General features: G+C 43.4%; 1 protein-coding gene across 1 annotated transcript; it reads left to right on the top strand.

Annotated features, from left to right (window-relative positions):
- Positions 1-9,225: 9,225 nt before the first annotated feature.
- HTR3C (5-hydroxytryptamine receptor 3C) lies at positions 9,226-15,690 on the top strand (the record flags this gene model as incomplete). Its single annotated transcript, XM_084231931.1, has 9 exons — positions 9,226-9,292; positions 10,519-10,685; positions 11,434-11,478; positions 11,943-12,052; positions 12,315-12,484; positions 13,777-13,937; positions 14,436-14,640; positions 15,097-15,312; positions 15,461-15,690. 9 exons carry the CDS (start codon positions 9,226-9,228, stop codon positions 15,688-15,690), a joined length of 1,371 nt encoding a protein of 456 aa, XP_084088057.1.
- Positions 15,691-22,808: the final 7,118 nt, after the last annotated feature.

The following is a 22,808-nucleotide window of genomic DNA, read 5'->3' as shown; positions in this document are numbered from 1 at the left end:
GGTTAGATCCTTGTTCCTACACGCCATCAGTTTCCCTTAACCCTCCACAAGTCCTGTCTGCCTGAATCCACAGGATTCAGGTTCCTGGAATATTTCCTTGATAAAATCACCCCCAATAAATCCCTTTGCAGAAAATGTCAGTTCTTCCCTGCTTTATATTACAGTATCAAAGTTCTTGCAACAGAGAGTTTTCTTGCAGAAATTTCTCATTACCAAAGTAAGAAGAGTTTTCTTGTTTTTTATGTCTGTAGGACAACATGTGAAAGTACAGTGAGAAAAGGGAGAAAGGTCCAAAATTTATTACAAGGAATTAAAATAAAACAGGGATTAACGTCCTAAATCCACTTATCCTGGTGTTAAGCTTCAGAAAATAATAATGCACCAGAATCAGGCACCTCTTGTTTAAAAAGGGAAGCCTTTTGTCAGAGCCTGATGTATGACTGTATGACTCATTCATCATTAAGCACTTAAGAGTGTTAACATAATCCCAAATTACCATTGACAGGGTCTGTATTGCAATTAAAGTCGATCCACCCTTAATCTTGGCAAGAAAAGAACATTAGGTCAAGGAAATCATATTTGAAATGGCATCTGCCTTACTTGGGGGAAATACAAATGGCACCATATGAACTGGAAAATTCCCTGTCCTTGCACTCACCTTATGATCTTGAAAGTCTTGTCTATCAGCCCATCTTTCCTGATAGTCTGGGGGAGGTGGAGGCCCCAAGGTGTCACTGTACACCCCAGATTGAGAGAAGCACAGATTTGAGAGCAACTTAATCACAACTCAAACATCATAGTTTACCTTTAACAACTATTTCTTGTCCTTTCTTTTGTTTATTTTACCACTTTCTATCTGAAGCCTTCATTTCCCAGATCACAGCAGACTGGGAGCACAGAGTCACATCAGTGTTTACTTAACGTTTCCTTGCTTCCTCTTGTCCACTGTTCTCATCAAACTCCGCCTAGCCTCCTATGGTCTCTGTAGATGTGCAAAGGGTGGCCAGCCCACCAATGCCCACGGGAAGTGCCGCTGGTGCAGGGCACACCTGCTCCCACCTTTATCCAGCAGCTGCAAGAGCATGTGCCCTGTCTGAGCCAGTCAGGCACCACAAAGAGCTGACTCCTATAGCAGATGTTCCCAGCTGGATGCTGAGTCACCAGCACTAATAGTAACTAGCTCTTTCCTTATAATCCCCTTGTGCTGGGACTCGGCCAGGCGGCCCTGGGAATCTGGAGGCACTGAGGCAGAGATACTCTGTTACTCTCTGGCTGCTCTCAAGCAGGCCCATGGCCTCCCAACCCAGCCATGTCCCTTAGCTCTCTTTTTATCCCTCTGTGTTTCTTTTTGCAAGCCTTGCAAGAAGGCTCCTCTGTTTCTGTAACCCTGTCAAGTACCCCCCCCACCTTCACCAGTCCTCAGGTGTTCCCCAAACCTAGTGTACCCAGAGCGTGGGCTCAAATCAGAACCCCTAACATGCACACAAATTAGTACATTTGTGTACTCATTTATGCACATAAATTTATGCACATAAACTAATTTAATATGCACATAAACATGTGCATAAATTGGTACACTTGTGATTTGGGCAGTTCCTTCATTCACAACTTTCTACAGAATGGGCCTTTAGAAAGGACACAGTATAGTAATAAAAATAACCAACATTATAATACATATTATGCCACGTATTAGTAAGACTTGGCAGGCACTCTTTGAAGTGTTTTATGAATTACCAATTTCATCCTTATAGTAACCCTGTGAAGTAGGAACTATACATCCAACCATCCTTGGAGTCAAATGTGTCTTAGCATTTGGAATTTTTCAGATTTTTAAAAAGGTAACAGTTGTACATGTATGACACCCCAAGTGGGGTATGGGGCGGTACCCTATAATCAAACATTAATATTTCTGCAGTGAAATCTATAAAAATTCATACTAGGCAGCAAAAATGAACCATGAGTAGTCTCGGATCCATTTAGCTCCAGTTTTGCCAATAAATTTGTGAAAACTCTTGTGTTTTTCAAAGTTCTTTAGGTTTTAGCACTGTGGTTCTGCATTACCATCCCCACTTTATATATTCTAAGTGCAGTGAAATAATTGAGAAAATGCTGCGAGTTGGTGAAGTGATTGTCAGTGAGCTGTCTCCCAAGGTCCCACCGCCACGCAGGTGACAGGTCTGGGCCTGACCTGAGGCTGCTGATGGCAGACACTGGGTGCAGCCTCTGCCACACTGCCTCCCAGTGAGAACCACTCACTACCACTCACCACAGTCTTTATCAGCTACTGCTTTAGGAGAATTACAACAGAAAGACCAAGGCCTGATGAGAGTCCCGAAGACAAATTTTCTTTTAATTCTCCTTTTTCTCCCACCTTCAGTCTTACCCACTCTTCACTGCCCCCGTCCCGCCCCGACCCCAACTCTCAGCCCCAGTAAAAGTCACAACGGTCAAGTTCACCACCTGCACTTTCTCCATTCCTTTCTAGAGTGTGCGTTTCCCCAAATCTAATCTGGGCAATCTATCTTTGCTCTGTAGTCTCCATGACTTTATTTTTTGCTGATGATATATATTCTATTGCCAGATGCTTTGGGTTTTTTTTTTTTTTTTCATCCTAGAATAATCTTTTTTTTTTTTCTCATTACCATCCCTATTCCTCTTTGACCTTCTCGATCTCCCTTCTTCCTCTTATCTCAGAAACCTCACTTGTTTATACGGGTTTTTATAAATTTATGTTTTTATGAGCATTTAGCTTCATACAATTGCCTGCTATGTAAACATCCAGTATTTGTCTTATCATTTTGACTTGCTTTACTACACATAATTCCCTCAAACTCCTTCCATTTTGCTATAAATAGTAATACTTCATTTTCCTTATGGCTAAATACATTCCATTGTGTGGTATGCCCCATCTTCTTGATCCAGTCCTCTATCAGTGGCACTTAAGCTGTTTCCATGTCCTGCTATTGTAAATAATACGGCAATAAAATTGTAGAGCATATAATTTTTTGAGTGGATTTCATGTTCAGATAGACGCCCAACAGTGGGATTGCTAGGTTATGCAGTATTTCCATTTTTAGTTTTTTTTTAAGATTTATTTTTATTTACTTATGTACTCAAGAACTGGATTGTAGGCTAGAGGTGTGGGGGTGAGAGGATTCACCAGAGACAGAGCGGGGAGCTGAATAGGCAGATCCACTGAAATGCGCTACTGAAGGGAGCAGCGGGCAAGACAGGAGAGGTCTGCTGCGCCATGTGGGTTAGATCCCTGGCCAGCGATAGAACTCATGCAGCAGTGGCTGGCGATAGCTTGATAGCACTGAAACTTTAACCGCTGTGCCACCAGGCAGGTCCCTCCATTTTCAGTTTTTTATGGCAAATCCAGATTGCTTTCCATAATGGCGCACCAGTTCACATCCCCATGGTTCCTCTTTCTCCGCATCCTCTCAAGCACTTGTTGGGGGGTCTTCTGAATATGTACCCATCTCCCAGGTGTGAGATGAAATTTCACTGCTTGTTTGACTTGCATCTCTCATTAAAAAAGTGATGATGAACATTTTTTCATGTATCTCTTGGTCTTCTGGATATCCTCTTTGGTGTGTTGTCTGCTCAGATCTGCTGTCCATTTATTAATTGAACTTTTTAATTGTTAAGTTGAAAAAGTTTTGTATCTCTCGGCTATTAACCCCTTGCTGGTTGTATAATACATGAACATTTTCTCCCATTCGGAGCATGCCAAATACTTTTGGATCTTCCGCCCCTCTCCTGGAGTCATCTTTCCTGGAAACTCATCCTTGATTTTTTGTTGAGTACCTCACTTATCCAGCTCTTGAAATTTCAGGTTCCTGAAAGTATGATCAATTTGCCTCATACGTTTATTTCACCCATCGTCCTGGTATATATTTCTTTGCTTATTTCCTTCACCTCTTTTTCCAACATACAGCTTGAAGCTTTATTTAAATAGAAAATATGTGATTTATCTCTTTTGACACTTGAATTAAGATGCTATCTCTCAGTAAGAGAAGGTGTTAATATAATTACAGTGATTATATTTTCTCCAAAAGCAAAATTGAACATGCAATCTTAACACATAATCATACATAATCATACAGAAGCTTTGAAACCACAGATCTTCCAAAAATAAAAAGAAAAATAAACTGATATAGTTGCTGCTTTCTATTCCATCTGTAACAGAATCCTGTGATAAACACACTTTGTGCTAATGGCTTCTTTCTTGTTATATGGAAAACCTCTGAAAGGCTTTGCAAGGTCATTTATAATCTCTAGAAAAATCTGCAGACGTGCAGGTGTTGCCTGGGCCATCTTGAATTTGATGGCCTGTTTCCACCTAATAGCTCCTCACTTTGCCCATTCATGGGCAATACCACCTGTGGTTCTTACATGTATTTTTTTTTTTGCTCATTTTCTTTTCCTTAACCATTATAAACAGAATTTTTCGTATTTTCTATATTTTCTTCTGGTTCCTTATTAATTGGACATTAAAATTTATTATCTCATTACCATATTTTCCTCTCTCTCCTCTTCCTTTACTCTATGATGTGAAGTCACAGACTTCATTTCAAACCTGTCCTGCCCTCCTCTCCAACTTCTGATCCACCCTTTGATCACCTCTCTTATTTGATCATTCACCAGCACTGCTTATTCTATGTGGGAGGGAAAAAATCATAAAACATAGACATATTGGCAGGCCTCAGTTCTAATGTGATCCCATTACTTGCTCACTGGGTAACCGTGTATAAGTAACTTAACCTTACAGTGTAAAGGTCTTCATTTGTGAAATGAAGGTAATAACTTACAAAATATTATTTTTTAAAAGAGGGCTTTAAAAAACCATGTACACGTTTACAGAAACTAAAAAGCCAAATGTAAAACACTAGAGAACATCTTTTTATCATGCAGGCTGAGACCTAGAGTTAAAATCAACTTCTAGGTAGGAGGCAATAGACATAAGAATTACAGACTTTCCAGTGCAGTCCCCTCATTTTTTAGATGAAAAAAAAAAAAGTGGAGAAAAGTGAAGTGATGAGTGTGGGGTTATCATTCTTCAAGAAAACCTGTGATCAGAGCTGGGCCTGTCAAAGCGGCAGCCACAGGTGAATGCTTGCTCATGGAACTCTTTTCTGAGAGTCCCAGGATGCTCCTGCTCTCCTGCTCCAGCCTGAGGTCAATTAATGACCCACCTGCAGTTTGGCTATTTCCACCGCTTTCCGTACTCCTGGCTCCTTAGCCCTGCTCCGTGACCTCTGTGTATGATTGCCATCCATCAGGGCTGCAAAACAGTGGCCCTTACTCCTCTCTTTCCCCATCTACTTCTGTCCTTGCCCAGTTATAGGAATATTCCCAAACCTGATCACCCCACCCCAAGTCCCAAATGAATGGGGCCACCAGAGGCCAAAGCAGTGTGATCCCCCTTGGAATTAGCTAAGAAGAAAGATGTTGGTGTCTGTGGCTTGCAAAGCTACAGCTGCTGTCCCCACTATTTATATTTGGATTCGAGCAATGTCTTGGCCCAAGAATCTTAGAGCTATTTGAATCTAGAGGAAGACTCTAAAGATGCCCAGAGAAAGCAGAGTGTGGAGAAGTCCCTGACCCGCTCACAATGGCTCCTGAATCAACTAAGAGTTTTGGCACCATCTCCTAATTTGGAGTCACCATGAAAACCCAGTGGCAAGCACCTGGATCTAAAATAGGAGACTTAGATACTCACCAGGATTTTCCAGAGAATGTAAGGCCATTCCTGATGGCCTTAGAAAATGCTAAGCCGGGCCTCCCCGGTGGCGCAGCGGTTGAGCGCTGGGTTGCGAAGCTGCCCGCAGCCTCTGCAGCGCCGGTTCGATCCCCGGCTGCTCCCCGGCCACTGGAGGAGGATCCCACATGGCGCGCAGACCTCTCCTGCCGCCCGCTGCTCCCCTCAGCAGTGTACCTCAGTCCTTCTGCCTGCTCTGCTCCCCACTCTGGCTCTGGTGAATTCTCTCACCCTCCCGCGCTTCTGACTGTACCCAGTGCTTGTATAAATAAATAAATAAATCTTAAAAAAAAAAATCTTAAAAAAAAAAGAAAAGAAAATGCTAAGCCAGCTACTGAAGCTCTGTCTAAATACGGTTGACCTTCCTTTTCTGAGAGCCAACTGGAAAAGGGATGTGGGAAGCAAGAATTCCCAGGAGGGATGACCAAGCCACATTTGTAACAAGGAATTCTGTCCTGGGATGAACTCTGAATAAGAACTAGTCTAAGCTAGTCTTCTTCCTCAACAAGCATTCCAAGTACTTCATTATGTAGTAGAGGGCTGACCAATTAGGAAAGTGCCCTATATACCCAAAGAGTTCTGAAGGTAGAAAGAGATCCAGTGTCCTTGCTGGAAAACTAAGTGACTTTTGTATGATTTGTAAGTCATAAGCATAAGAAAACCTACAATCTTGGTTATTCTAAGTACTATAATTTTATTTTATTTTATTTTTTTTTTTTTATAGAGGCATGCTTTCTTTATTTGTTTGCTGGTTTGTTTGTTTGTTTTTGTTTACACATGCACTGGGTACAGTCAGAAGCGCGGGAGGGTGAGAGAATTCACCAGAGCCAGAGCGGGGAGCAGAGCAGACAGAAGGACCGAAGTACACTGCTGAGGGGAGCAGCGGGCGGCAGGAGAGGTCTGCGCGCCATGTGGGACCCTCCTCCAGTGGCCTGGGAGCAGCCGGGGATCGAACCGGCGCCGCAGAGGCCGCGGGCAGCTTCGCAACCCAGCGCTCAACCGCTGCGCCACCGGGGAGGCCCCAGTACTATAATTTTAATTGCTTTGTTTGAAAATGGTCTCTAACCCATCATTTCAGGTGTCAAACTCTTTAATGAATAACAAAGTTTATATTTCGCTCAAATTTACTATGTTCTAAAATACATGGTCAGGAAATACAAGGTCCAACTGCAGAACTCAAGCATCACTCTTAACTAGTCCAGGAGTCCAGTGCCCCAAAGGTGTGTCCATGTGGATGTAGACACACTAGTAACTGTTTCGTGGTGTGATGAGTCCAATGGAACAATAGACTTTCTGCTCAATTTCTGCCTGCCTGGCACAGGGATTAAAGACAATGTTATCAAGTTACTGCCAGCCTCTGCAGCACAAGTCTATCCCCAGCCGGCCGGGATGCTAACCCACATGGCGCAGCAGACCTCGTCTGTCTCGCCTGCTGCTCCCCTCAGCAGTATATTTCAGTACATCTGCCTATTTTGCTCCCCACTTTCTCTGGTGAATCCTCTCACCCCTCGCACCTCTGGCTTACACCACAGTTCTTGTATGCATGAAGATAAATAAATCTTTAAAGAAAATTCTGCCTGATTCTTCAACCATTCTTAGTCTCCAAATCCCTCCCTCTAAGCACAGAACCACCCTGAATAATAGTTCATTTTCCAAGGGGTTCTATTCCCCAAATCTCTGCCTTGCAGTCCAGCTCAAAACCAGATACTCTAGGAACCTACTTGCTGCTATATCACTTCCATCGTCTTCCAGGACAGGTCACCACCGTGTCTGATCTTCCAGATCTGTCCCAGATCACATCTGTGTTTGCCTTGCTTCAAGAGAACACTGTGTATGGGACCATGTGTCCTCCTAGCTTGGAAAAGCATCATAGCCTAGTAGGTTGCCCCAGTTTTCATGCCAATGCTTCCTCCTTGTGCTAGTCAGTGCCTGATGCTGCCAGATGCCAACTTGTCTCCCAACTTGACGTGAATTCTTTCATATCACAAAAGAGAAACCCCAAACCTTGAGCAAATTCTCTAACAACCTCTGCCCCTAGCCCTCCTTCTTCTGCCTTTCTGGCTCCTTCTATGTCAGTACTGCCAGCTATGTTTTTTCATTTAATTCTCTTCTTCTTTCTTCCCTTCCCTTTCACTTCTGTCTCAGGCTTACCAAGTAACGAAGAAAGGACGAAATGACTTAGAGAGTTGGTGGGGACAAAGAACTACAGATCTGGCAGATTTCAGATGCAAGATACTGCAGCCCTCTGTACTTTCCTACTTTGGAACTTTTAAGTCATTCCTGCCTGACTCAGCACTTTCTATTTAGGGTTATCATTATGCTTGATCTTCTGAACAAAGTTTCCTCTGTATTCTAAGTTTGACCCTTCACCTGTTGTGCAAGAAAAAAATTTCCAAATCTTTCTTGGAAATATACCTTAGAGGGCCTCCCTGGTGGCGCAGCGTTTGAGCGCTGGGTTGCGAAGCTGCTCGCAGCCTCTGCGGCGCTGGTTCGATCCCTGGCTGCTCCCCGGCCACCGGAGGAGGGTCCCACATGGCGCGCAGACCTCTCCTGCCGCCCGCTGCTCCCCTCAGCAGTGTGCTTCGGTCCTTCTGCCTGCTCTGCTCCCCGCTCTGGCTCGGTGAATTCTCTCACCCTCCCGAGTTTCTGACTGTACCCAGTGCTTGTATAAATAAATAAATAAATCTTTAAAAAATATACCTTAGATACTTAATATAACCATGCTCCAATTCACTCACTGGGTCTTATTTTTTTATACAGAGATGAGACATAAAATATACTATTAACTCATGTCACGGCATTGATGTTAGCTGAGATTACTAATTTATGATAATACGTAACACTTTTGGTAACACAAAAACAGTGAACAGCTCTGTTATCTCAATTTTATGATTTTTCAGGTAATGTACTTATCCTGTAATCAATGTGTCATGTAAAACATGTGCACTACACTGACTGGGGGAGGAGAATGAATCAGGGGAGCTGAAAGATTGGAAAAAGGAAATCGAGTTAGAAGGTCTTGGAATAATATAGACAACAGATAATAAAGGTAGGATCAAGTTTTATAATTTGGTATTTGCAAGTATCCCTAATGAGTGCATAACCAAAGCATAATAGTGTCACCTTTCCAAATCTGCAGATTCCCTGGCTTTAGAAGAACATAATTCTTGTTTCACCTGCCCACACTCTCTCATGCAGGCAAGTTATTTTGTTATTAATCTCAGGAGAGTTGCCAAACAGGATGCCTCTCCCCTACATCCTCCCTGCCTTGAGCCCGGAAGGCATACCCTCGACAGGGCAAAGCAGGATATTTTGCTGTGACCTCTCAGGCCGCAGTCTCTCACCAGGGAGTGGCTACCTGTCAAGAGCAGTATTCAAAACCAAGGTGTGGTCTGGACTCCTTTAAGCTAAGGGGTTTGGGGTTCCTGGTTAGTCCCCAGAGAAGAGTCCAGGAGAGGATGATGGAAGGCGGGAGGCCCTCCAAGGGGAGATTCCTCCTCTGCCTCACTCTCAGCCTTCTGCTTCAAGGTAAGAGGGGACAAGAACCAGGAAGACCAGAGTGTGGTTTTGAAAGACATCTGAGGATACCCTTCTAGCACTTGGAGGATATTCAGAATTAACATGTTAAATATTTCTGACATAATGTCTGGGTCTTGATTCCCTATTGGTGACAGAGAGAAAGACATTCCACTGATCAGGGCACACTGGCCTTCTCTACTCCTGCCTACAGATCCCAGCTCACCACCTCTCCAATTCCTCCTGTCCACTCACTGTCCATGCCCCTTCTACCAAACCCTTCACTCTCCTCTCCTTGTATCTAGTTGAAGAATAGCCACTGATTTTAAACATGTCTCAAAGAAGGTAGGGATCCATCTGAGGTAGAAGAGAGACAATACCTTGCTTTCATGAAGGAGTATTTGTTCCAAGTCTGAGTATATACCTTAAATATCACATAAAGAGATGGCGATGTACAGGAGGCAGCACAGGAAGAAGAGCTGAGGACAAAGATAGAAATGGGGCAAAAATTCTGCTCAAGAACTTCTGTGACCAAGAGGAAGCACCTACGCAGGCCTGGCTATGTGACTGGCGTATGGTCCATACTCAGTGATGTCATCTTATGAGCCCAATACTAGAAATAATCCCCAGGGTCCTTGAGGTGATTCCATGCAAGAAGGAAAAAATAAATGCATAGCAGCAAGGTAAGCACTCACTCAGAAAACCTGCTACGTGTTTGTCTTATCTGCCTCGTGAGTGCAGATGTTTACTTCTCTTGACACCTTGATAAATCAGTTCATATCTTTGGCAAGCACAAGTCCTTGAGAATGAGGAAGAGAAAGACATTAGAGAGGATTTCTAGGTGACAGGACAAGTTTTAGGGCAGTGCTGACCAGGGTTACTAGGGTTACCAGGGTTACCACCAACTGGCGTGTGATGTGTACACTAAAGGACTCTGACAAGACTGCCATTATACCAGCGCCAAGTTTGTGTACAGATTTGGGCAAGTTTTGCATGAGGACGAAACTATGGGAATGAGAGTAGTTATGTTCACCACATAACTTCCACCATTTGCCTACCAGACCAGCCCATCCTTTCTGGCTCTGGTGTGAAGGTTTTTGGCCTTGGCAAGTCTTGATGCAAGAAGGAGGGGTTCACCTGGGATGTTCTCCCAGTAAATCCCCTGCTTTCTCTCTCTGCAGAGAGGTTCCAGCTCTGGATATAGAGGCCCTTTCTCATAGGGTCTCTTCTCTCCACAGAACAAGGTGACACTTTCACCATCAATTGCTCAGGCTTTGACCAGCACGGGCTGGATCCTGCTGCCTTCCAAGCAGTGTTTGACAGAAAGGCCTTCCGTCCCGTCATCAACTACAGTATACCCACTCATGTCAACATCTCCTTCACCCTATCTGCCATCCTGGAAGTGGTGAGACCTGGTCCCCACTTTCTGTAACTTCTGATAGGGAATAAGGGTGTTCTACCTGGTCAACCCAACATTGTGCTGGTCCCGTGGTGAGCATCTGGGACTCTGAATGGATTTTGTATAAGTTGGAGGGTTTTCCTATGGGGCAGGGAGCAATAGGATTGCTGTAGTGATATTTTTTTCAAGGATTGGTCCTTGAGTTCTGTCCTTTCTGGAATGCTTCAGAAAGAAGTGGTCTGTATGTCAATGAAAATCTGAATTGACCCTAGATGAAAGGGGAGACAGGTAAGCAAAAGACACTCCAGAGGGCCTCCCCGGTGGCGCAGTGGTTGAGCGCTGGGTTGTGAAGCTGCCCGCAGCCTCTGCAGCGCCGGTTCGATCCCCGGCTGCTCCCCGGCCACTGGAGGAGGGTCCCACATGGCACGCAGACCTCTCCTGCCGCCCGCTGCTCCCCTCAGCAGTGTACTTCGGTCCTTCTGCCTGCTCCGCTCACCGCTCTGGCTCTGGTGAATTCTCTCACCCTCCCGCACTTCTGACTGTACCCAGTGCATGTATAAACAAAACAAACAAACAAATAAATAAAACATGCCTCTATAAAAAAAAAAATTTAAAAATAAAAATAAAAATAAATAAAAAGACACTCCAGCATCTAGAACTATGCCTGGCCCAACAAATTAGCAAAATTAGTATGAATGTGAGGTGGGAGTGGTCTTCTTGCACTAATAATCCTGGATGGGAATTTGTTTAACAGGATGCACAGCTCCAGCTTTTGACATCATTCCTATGGATGGATTTGGTAAGGCAGATCCAACTTTTCCCTCCCCACTTCTATTTATATTTTTTAATTTGAGGAGTGAATAAAAGTTTTTCCAGCCCAAACCTCTATGCAATGTAGGAATAATTCTGGAGTCAAAAAACTCTAGAACTGGACTGACCTTGGAGGACATGAATCTCCCTGGACATCTTAAGAAGGTTGAAATAGTGACACAAGAAAGTGGTCAGGTGGATGGAGGCCTTTATATTGATGTGTTCCTGGATACAAGTGGTTTTACACCATATTTAAGGTCTGCCTGGAATAAGGCCATAAGGGTCCTTTGCCAATGGCACCTGGCTGGATAAAGAAAGAGAGACGGGCTGGGGTCATTACAGCATGAGTGGGCATTAGAGGATCAGTATTTGAAGAAGAACAGGAAGGGCAGGAGAGGTTGACCGAACAAGATTCACCATCACTCACCTCTGTTTCCACTGCCCTGGTTGCAGATGTGGGACAATCCTTTTATTAGCTGGAATCCAGAAGAGTGTGTCAGCATCAATAAACTCAGCATATCAGCTGAATACCTGTGGCTCCCTGACATCTTCATCGTGGAATCGTGCGTATCTGGGCTGGGGGAAGCCAGCATCCAGCCCATGTGCAAAGAATAGCCCAGAGTCAGTGCAGGGCACAGGGAAACCAAAAAATTCAGATAGGGGCACAGGCTCAATTAATGGACTTCCACAAATCACTGTGAGAAGAGACAGGATAGGGTGACATTAAAGAAAAAGCCAAAAAGAAGAGTGCAATGTGTAAGAATGTGGGGGAGATATAGGGTTAAGGCACCACAGCACCCACTTCTGCCTTCCTCTCCCAAGCAGCATGGACATGCAACGGACCCCTTCAGGTCTCACAGCGTATGTCAGCAGTGAAGGTCGAGTCAAGTATGACATGCCAGTGCGGGTGACCAGCATTTGCAAACTGGACATCTTCTACTTCCCTTTTGACCAACAGAACTGCACTTTCACCTTCAGTTCCTTCCTCTACACAGGTAAGCATGACACATTTTGATGACTATTTAAGATTCAGGAAAGATCATTAAGTGGTGGAGGTATTAATAGAGCAGGTTTTAAATCAGTGTTTCTCAACTCTGGTTGTCCACCAAAGCTTTTTAAAATATCTGCAATGATGCATTACCCCAGAGATCCTAAGATAATGGTTTCAGGTGGGGCCCAGGCAGTGTTAACATGCAGACAGGGTTAAGAACTACTGCTATAAGTCCTTAATAAAGTTAAAAAACTGGGGCTTCCCTAGTGGCACAAGGGCTTAAATGTCAGCACTAGGAAGCATTCCATAGCTACTGCAGCACAAGTTCAAACCCTGGCCAGGGAGGTGACCCACATAGCACAGCAGACCTCTCCTGTCTCACCTCTGCCCTACACCCTAGCTCTTGTGTGCGTAAATAAATCTTTAAAAAAAATAAAGTTAAAAAACAAAAGAACCATTGCTTTAGATCTTGGATGGCACTTGTACCAAAGACCTGCTTGTCCCTGAGCTGCTGCACACCTGTAATATTTAGATCAAATCTTTTAACTTTAATAGCTAGTGCATTAAAACCTGTAAGTCAAGGTATCTAAATGCCACTAGGTGTCATCTGATTGGAGTAAATCAGTAATTATAAAGGGAATTGGGGTAAATCAGTCATTATAAAGGGAACACCTTAAAAAATGTTGAATTGTTCACATTGATTCTATTAAAATAATGTCACACAACAGGGGACCAAAAGGAAAATAGGGGTGACTACAAAAGCTCTTGACTCACATTGGCATCATCTCCAATATCCTCATCACAACCTTGACTCACTCTTGTTTTATTTTTTAAGATTTATTTATTATTTATGCATGCAAGAACTGGGGTACAGGCCAGAGATGCGAGCAGTGAGAGGATTCACCAAAGATAGAGTAGGGAACAAAACAGGCAAATCTACTGAAATACACTGCTGAGGGGAGCAGCGGATGAGACAGGAGAGGTCTGCTGCGCCATGTGGGTAGCTCCCTGGCCGGCTGGGGATCAAACTCGTGCTGCAGAGGCTGTAGATATCTTCGCAGTGATGTGCTTAACCCCTTGCACCACCAGGGAGGCCCTCACTCTTGTTTTCAACCATAAAAAATTAGTGCTGCAGCCCCACACACATGGGGTCCTGTACCCCACTTCTGAGAAAATAAGGGTGCTCTGCTTTTAAAGGATAGAGGGGAAATTTTGTTGAAGAAGGGGCGGAATTGGATTTTGTGGGCAGAGATTTGGGAGCACTTCTGGACTGAGTCACCTCGGCCTCCCTCGCAGTGGAGAGCATGCTACTGGGCATGGACAGGGAAGTGTGGGAGATCGCAGAAACGTCTCGTGACATCATTCAGACCCAGGGAGAGTGGGAACTACTGAGCATCAGCAAGGCCACCCCAAAGATGTCAGTGGGCACCAGCGTGTATGACCAACTCATGTTCTATGTAAGTCCAGGGGTCCCTGTTTGAGTTCTGATGCCAGCTGCTCTGTAATTTTCCTCTTGCTGAAATTTGGGATGTAAAAATAAAGCTGCAGGGAGTAGCACCTGCTCCTCACGCCATCCTCTATCCTAACTGCTCTGAAGAAGGACCCACTGGCCTCCCACTCCCCACCTCTTGCCTCTCACCTCTCCAGGCCTGCAGGGAGAAGTGTTATGAGCACCACTGCTCAGCATGGAGCGGCCTTCTCTCTGCTGCCGCAAAAGGCACTACTTGCCCCTGAAAGTCTATAATTGAGTTTCCAGCAGATTGAACACAAAATTAGACAACATCATGGGGGCACTTCTATAGAGAGGACAATTAAGTGTTTGTGTTACCTAAGGAGAGCTTCCCATAGTCAGCCTATGAGGACATCAGCAAGGACGAGATACTTAAATATACAAGGTGATCCCACTGATATCAGTATATTTGCCACATTCTTCACACGCTCTTCCTCCCCACCAGGTGGCCATCAGGCGCAGGCCCAGTCTCTACATTATAAACCTCCTGGTGCCCAGCAGCTTTCTGGTTGCCATCGACGCCCTCAGCTTCTACCTCCCGGCAGAAAATGAGAATCGTGCTCCATTCAAGATAACCCTTCTGCTGGGCTACAACGTCTTCCTGCTCATGATGAATGACTTACTCCCTAACAGTGGCACCCCTCTCATCAGTATGGACCCTCCCACTTTCCAGAGAAGCAAAGGCAGCAGGGGACAGTGAAGGGGAACTAGGAGCATCCCTTCCCTCGCCCCTTAAAGGAAAGGGTTCTTTTTTTTTTTTTAAAGATTTAGTTTTTATTTATACAAGCACTGGGTACAGTCAGAAGTGCGGGAGGGTGAGAGAATTCGCTAGAGCCAGAGTGGGGAGCAGAGCAGGCAGAAGGACCAAAGTAGACTGCTGAGGGGAGCAGCGGGCGGCAGGAGAGGTCTGCGCGCCATGTGGGACGAGTGGGGATCGAACAGGCACTGCAGAGGCTGGGGCAGCTTCGCAACCCAGCGCTCAACCACTGCGCCACCAGGGAGGCCCTAAGGGAAGGGCTTCTGAGGAAAGATTGGATTTAGGGGAAAAGGCTAAAAAGTGTATAGATGAATTTGTTCTAGTAATTTATAATTTGCTTTGTCCTCAGGTGTCTACTTTGCCCTGTGTCTGTCCCTGATGGTGGTCAGCCTGCTGGAGACCATCTTCATCACCTACCTGCTGCACCTGGCCACCACCCAGCCCCCACCCATGCCTCGCTGGCTCCACTCTCTGATCCTCTACTGTGCCCGCCCACTGAAGTGCTGCCCCACTGAGCCCCAGCAGGGAAACAGGAGCCTGGGCCCCACTCCTGCCCACCTGCCTGGTAAGGGAAATCAGCCCTGCCCACCCTCATCTCCCAGCACCTCCACTTCTCTGTTCCTGCATCCTTTCCTGTTCCCCCTCCTCCCCAAGTGGGTGAGCCTCCCAGCCCAAGGCTGAGTCTCTCTCTCTCTCTCTCTCTCTCTCTGAAGGTGTGAAGGAGCCTGTGGAGTTGGTGGGGAAGGTGCCAGGTCCCAGGGAGGCAGAGGTAAATGGGCATCCTGGGTCAAAGAGGGCCCAGCAGGAAGAGGAGGCTCAGAAGCAGCACTTGGTCAGCCTGTGGGTGCAGTTCAGCCACATGATGGACACCCTGCTCTTCCGCCTCTACCTGCTCTTCATGGCCACCTCCATCATCACGGTCATTGTCCTCTGGAGCACCTAGGCAGACGTTCATTGCCACCTCTCCCTGCAAGTCACAGCTTGGAATTTCTCCTGGTTTCAGGACAACCAGACCCGCATCCCTTTCCTAATCTTACCACATACCCCAGTGATTACCATGTCCCTTTCTATGTTCTCAGAACCCAACACAGCCCTACTGAGCAGCTTCAGAACAGCCTTAGACAATTTCCAGATTTCGCATATACCATAGTCCTCTTTCCTCCATTTTTAGTGTTCTTTAGCCAAACCTAATTTCTGACTCCCATCAGGAGTCCAAGATCCAAGTCAGGGGAGTGTCTCCTTGATTGTGTTCCAATAAATGTTTCCCAGGAAGCACTGGCTCCTCAATACATTTATGAAGTTTCCCCAAACACTGGAGTCCTCTTGCAAAATATTTGATACTTCCCCTAAAGAGGTGTTATCTGATTTAATTTTAAGTCATTCATATATTTTCAGAGTTTTAAAAAATGAAAATGTCAAGTCTCATTTACAAGATTAGTATAAAATATTTACCGAGAAAAATGTTTCTTTTATCAACCATTTCCATTTCAATTTTCCTTTACCTCTTTCACTCATGAAATTGCTATGAGATAAATAATATATTGTGTCATTTTGAAAGTTCTGACAGTTTCCTCTAATTTCATTACATCAAACAGAGTGGATATGCAGTCTTGGAGGAGATCGAGGAAGACTAGTTAAGGGTTCAGGTAAATACTTTTATAACCACACAGTGGAATCCCATGTAGCCACTTAAAGTGAGGGTGTAGATGTATGTCAACACCATGTAAGCAAGTCCATAGTATATAAAGTAGAGAAGACAAGTTACAAAACAGTATGTCTTTATATAACTACTGGAAAAAAAAATAGAGCTAGAAAACAGTGCAGAGAAAAAGGTATGGCTGGTTAGACACCGAAAACATGAGCAAACTTTGTTCCAGGCAATGGGACTACGAATGATTACTATTTTTTTAATATTTTCTATGAGTATTATTATTTTTACTATCAAAAAGCCCTATTTGTAGAAAAGAGTTCCCTATTAATACTTGTGATAGTGAGACTTATAAGGGAAAAAATGTATTTGGTCATTCAGATATTCTTCATGTATACTTGGTCTTTGACCACAGTTCCTTACGGCTCCCAAAAACCTTGAAGTTTCTGAATGTGTTGAATGTATTGAATGTGTTGCTTGTTGTGTTAATAAGGTAACTTTTGGGAACATCTTAGGGATGGAGGCTGGTTGTTAGGGAAACTGACATGCAGAGAGGACAGAATCCAGCCTCTTATTTCTAGGGAAGGAAAAGGGGCTGGAAGTTGAGTTTAATTGCTAACTGCCAATGAATTAAGGTAATGAAGTCTCTATAAAGGCCAAAAAGGAGGGGATTCAGAGAGCTTTCCGATTGGGAAACCAGAGCCCTTTCTTGTGCTACCTGGTGGGATGCCAAGTTCCTTTGTTCGGGACCTCACCTTAAGCTTCTCTCCATCTGGATGTTGAGTCATAGCCTTTAGTATCCTTTGTAATAAAATCTATTATCTACTGAGGGAGCAGGTTTCTTGAGTTCTGTGAACCACTCTAGAGAATTAATTGAATCTGAGGAAGGTGTCCTTAGAACCTCTGATTTATAACCAGTTTCTCAGAAGCACAGGTAATAATCTGGGCTTGCAGCTGGCACTTGAAGCCTGAGGAGGGGCCATGGGAATCTCTAATCTGTTGCCGGTTAGTCATGAGCACAGGTAACAGCTTGGGCTTAAAACTGAGATCTGAAGTAGAGGGCAGTCTTGGGAGAGGAGCCCTTAGCTGATGCTGTCTCCACAGAGATAGTGAAGGAAGTTAGGAAATGTGTACAGGAAGTCAGTTAGGAACAAGATGCCCCAAGTCCCAAGTCCATTCATCAGCCTGATTGAGAAACATCTGCAAACCAAGAAGCGCCCCTGCCAATTCAGTTCAAAAATAGAATGTTCATCACTTGTAATCAGGGAAATGCAAATCAAAACTACCATGAGATACCATCTCACACCAGTGAGAATGGCACATATTAAAAAAACTAGCAACAACAAATGTTGGCGAGGCTGTGGAGAAAAAGGAACTCTTCTACACTGTTGGTGGGAGTGCAAACTGGTCCAACCACTATGGAGAGCTGTGTGGAGATTTCTGGACCTACTAAACATAGAGCTTCCATATGATCCAGCAATTCCACTCCTAGGTATTTACCCAAAGGACATAGAAACATCAATTCCAAAGAGCACCTGCACCCCTATGTTTATAGCAGCACTATTTACAACAGCTAAGCTTTGGAAACAACCCAAATGCCCAAAAGTAGATGACTGGATCAAGAAGATGTGGTACATATATACCATGGAATATTACTCAGCATTCAAAAAAGATAAACTTATGCAATTTGTAGCAACATGGTTCGAGCTGGAAGGGATCATGCTCAGCGAAATAAGCCAGAAAGAAAAAGAAAAATACCGGATGGTCTCACTCATAGCAGGAATCTAGAAAACTTAAATAAGGGACCAGGAAAATGAATAACTATAAGAAAGTGAAAATCACAATCAACAAAAAACTATGAACCAGAGACACTCTGTGGGGGGTAGAGGGCGGGAGGGGAGGGATTGGGGTCAAAATAAGGGGGTTGCAATTGTATGGGGAATATAAAAATAAAATTTATTATTAAAAAAACAAAAAAAAAACAAAAATAGAATGTTCAGAACACCAACATAATAACACAATAGCAATGGACTAAAGCTGGTTTCCAAAGGTAGGCTGGGTAACGTGGGAAAACTCAATGGGTTTCTGTAGCCTAGGAGACCCCCGTAGGCCCAGCCAATCAGCAAGAGACACAATGCAGAACACAGAGATACCCAACAGCCAAACCCCACACCTTGCTAACTATACACACAGAAGCACCTGCTTCTGGCGCCCTCAGTGGCTACCCCCTTGGAACCCCACTCTGCCGTGAGAGTTTTCCTGTCCTTACTCTTACCAAACAGTAAATCTCTTGCTTTTCTGTAACTTTGGTCTTGACATTGAGTTCTTTCCTGGTTAAAGATAAGAACTGAGAAAGAATATGCCTGGGGTCCTCATACTACAGGCCCGTTCCTCAAACCCCGATTCAATAGTGTCAGAAGTGAATTGAATTCTTAGACACCCCACTTGGAATTGCTTGCCAGTATGAGGCAGCCTCCACACACATTCATGTTATAATTGTAACCCAAACAATAGTACTTCACACCTTCATGAGCAGATACCATCCTGCAGAAGATTCTAACAGTTAACTAGAAGCAAGACCCAGACCAGAGAAGGAAATTGAAGGGGCAAATGAAAGATACCATAGATATATTTTTAAATCATATTCACAACTAGGTGAATACATTTCAGGTATTTATTTCTGCCTCTACTTAGCGAGTGCTTTCCTGAAGGTCAGGGACAATGTCTTACCCATTTTCATAGTTCAGAATACAGTACTATGCCTGACACATCATAGTTGCTTAATACAAACTTGTTTAACAATTAAATATATGAGTGAATGGCAGTCAACCAAGAATCAGTGTTTCAGTAGCTGTAGATGTAAATCTCTTTATCCCATTCTGGTATATTTTATTATTCCATTTCTAATTTGGAAAATTAGTAGCCCATTTTACATGTCAATTTAGCTACCTTTGAGTGTTTAGAGGCATCACTTATACACAGACAAAGGCATTTCTGCTGTCAGATTATCTTGTTTCCTTCTTTCATAACTTGGAATATATTTCTCACTCAGAAACTCATCCTTGTCTTTTGCTAAAAACTTAAGAGTGTTTACCACAGCTTCAAATTTCTTAAGATCACCATTGCATCATTTCTTTTTCCTTTCCCATCTCTATATTTACACTTATTTACACTTCTCTAGATGTCATCTTAGAATTTTTTTCCCTCCTCACATATATGACTTTAGGTTTCCTGTGCTAAGATCATTATAATTGAAAATGTCCTTTGCTAAAGAACATCTTGTTCATATGTTAAGGTTGAGGTAAGCCTTGTGCTATAAAACATGATCTGGCAATGAAGCAAGAAGCATTTTAAGCTAACCTAGACATGGCATCAGGAATGTTAGGGATATTTCACCATTTGGAGGGAGGGGGTATTTCTGGTTTCTAATTCTGGTCCTCCCATTAACTAGCTAAGTAACTAACTAACCAAACAAATAAACATATGAAGTAGTCCTTGTAACAATAACTTCATTTCCTTTTCCTCTATTTTATATTGTAAACTTGTGAAAATTTATAAGCTCTATAAAAAACTTGGCCTTGATTATCTACTCTCCTTGAATGTTATACTCTCACTATGCTTCTAACTTCATGTGTTGTCATTGCTACCAACTTCCCACTCTCTTCTTTTGTTAGCCGTATCCAGAGGTAGCCACACAACCTTCTCACATCTCAATGTTTATTTTCTTATTCTTTAACCAATTCTGAGATTTTTCTCCTTACTTATTCTTTTGATAACTCATATATCTGATCAGGTTATTTATCCTTTATCTCATCACTGTCGTTGATTCCTTCTATCAGTGGAGATCTAGAATATCTACAGAAAGTACCATATTTCATACTTACACCCTCTCTTCTTCCATCTCTCATGCTTCTTGAAAATCAAACTCTTCCATTTGCTCTTTCAACACCATTTCTCTCACCTTCTGTTATTTCTCTTGTATTTTCCCCTATTTCATCCTTATACCAACAACTTTCACTATTATTTCTTTATCACTTTACTAGTTCTTTTGAAAACCTCCCATCCCTGTCTTGCATTTAGGACAGTAAGTCTGTATCTTCATCCTTAATAAATCAGAATTGGTACCCAGACACTCATTATTCCACATATAGACACCTACAAAAATAATTAGCACTTTTAAAATATACTGTGAGAATGTTCCACGTGTGCCTCTCTGCCTTAAGGGACTCCCAGAAAGGTTAGGAGCTTCTTACTAAGCAAGTCCTTGGATTTATAATGGCAAAATTTTGGGGCCTGCTTAGTGGCACAAGGAGTTAAGATGCAGCACAATGAAGTTATCTGTAGCCACTGCAGCACAAGTTGGATCCCCAGCCAGGGAGGTGACCCTCCCGGCTCGCCCTCTGCTCCCCTCAGCAGTGTATTTTAGTCAGTCTGCCTGTTCTGTCCCCCACTCTGTCTCTGGTGAATCCTCTTACCCTCCCCCTAGCACCTCTGGCCTACACCCCAGTTCTTATATACATAAATAAAAATAAATATTTTATTTTATTTTATACAATTTTACATCATTTTTCATTTTTGCACAATGTATGCATTTTCATCTTGGTTATAGTCCCCATACAATTCCCACCCCACCTTGTTTTGATCCTACTCCCTCCTCCCCCCTACCCCGTAGTGTGTATTTTTTAAAAGCCTCTTAGTTTCATTGTTTTAGATGTGTATATATATATATATATATATATATATATATATATAGTATGTGTATACATACACATGTGTGTATATATAGTCTCACAAACTTGATACACAGGCAGTGATAAAATATTTAATCATTGGAGGATAAAAACAATATATAGAGCAAAATTGAAAGAATTACAAGGAGAAAGTGACAGATCTACTATCAAATTGCAACACTTCTCAGTAACTAGTAAAGAGATAATTTAACCACATATTTGAATTATATTTAATGAGAATATAAAAACCTTATACTCAACAATTGGAGGATACGCATTCATTACAAATACATATAGAATATCTATTAAAAGTTGATATAGGGCCTCCCCGGTGGCGCAGCGGTTGAGCGCTGGGTTGCGAAGCTGCCCGTGGCCTCTGTGGCGCCGGTTCGATCCCCGGCTGCTCCCCAGCCACCAGAAGAGGGTCCCACATGGTGCACAGACCTCTCCTGCCGCCCGCTGCTCCCCTCAGCAGTGTACTTTGGTCCTTCTGCCTGCTCTGCTCCCAGCTCTGGCTCTGGTGAATTCTCTCACCCTCCCGCGCTTCTGACTGTAACCAGTGCATGTATAAACAAACAAATAAACAATAAATAAATAAATAAATAAATAAAATACATGCCTCTTAAAAAAAAAAGTTCATATATATATATATATATACACACATATGTGTGTGTGTGTATATATGTATACATACTGGATGATTTATATAACATTCATGAAGTGGCAAAAGTATAGAACATGAGAACATATTACTAGTTGCAGGGTGGTAGAAAGTGAGGAGAGAGCAGTCATGTCTATGAAAGGGTGACCTGAAGGATCCTGGCATTGATGTTCTGTGTCTTGACTAAATCAAATCCTGATTGTGATATTGTAATATCCAGCCATGCACTGAATAACCATGTTTTGGTCAAGGGCTGACCGTAGGTGATAGCTCTAGGGACCACAATGGCCCCTACATAGAGTCTAGGTGTATAGTAGGCATACCATCTAAATTTGTGTAAACATATACTAAGACACTCAGACAAGGGCAAAGTCACCTCATGACACATTTCTCAAAATGTGCCCCTGTCTGGTAAGCAATGCATGACTATAGTCCAGCCCAAAGGTTTTCAATAAAATTAGTGTGAATCAGAACCCTCTGGGGAGCTTTTAAACATACATACCACATACACCCCTCTATAGAGGTGGGAGGGTGGGAGCACTTGATATTTTCAAAAACTCATCAAATGATTTTCTGTTCACACACACACATTCCCTGGTGGCCCCAGGGTTGGAGCCTTGGAATCATTAACTAAAGAAAGGTAAGCAGGAGAAATCTGCTTTAGGAGACTGGAAAAAAAGAAAGGCTAGATATAGGGTGGAGGATCTAGATAGAGGAAACCTAATGAACAGCTATTCCAGTAGTGTAAACAGGGATGACGCAGATATGTTCTATGGCCTAGTTGTGGGGATGGAGGTGTGTGGGTTAGGTTTACATCATAAGCTTACTTTTCAATCAAGCTTTTACTCAATATGGATAATCCTGAACCCCACAGTTGGATAAAGGATACAATTCCAGGTCTCCAGCAAAATAATTGCATGTTCTTGTCTTGCTAACAGGTATCCCCATCACAGGAGAACATAACCACCCCTTTCCCGATGGCCCATGAACTTGCTCTGAGTCACAGTTCCACAAGCGCCTAA

This window comes from Talpa europaea (genome assembly GCF_964194135.1).
Source record: "Talpa europaea genome assembly, chromosome: 4".
Lineage (NCBI taxonomy): Eukaryota > Metazoa > Chordata > Mammalia > Eulipotyphla > Talpidae > Talpa > Talpa europaea.
Note: the sequence above shows the minus strand (reverse complement) of the source record. Positions and strands in the feature narration are given on the sequence as shown.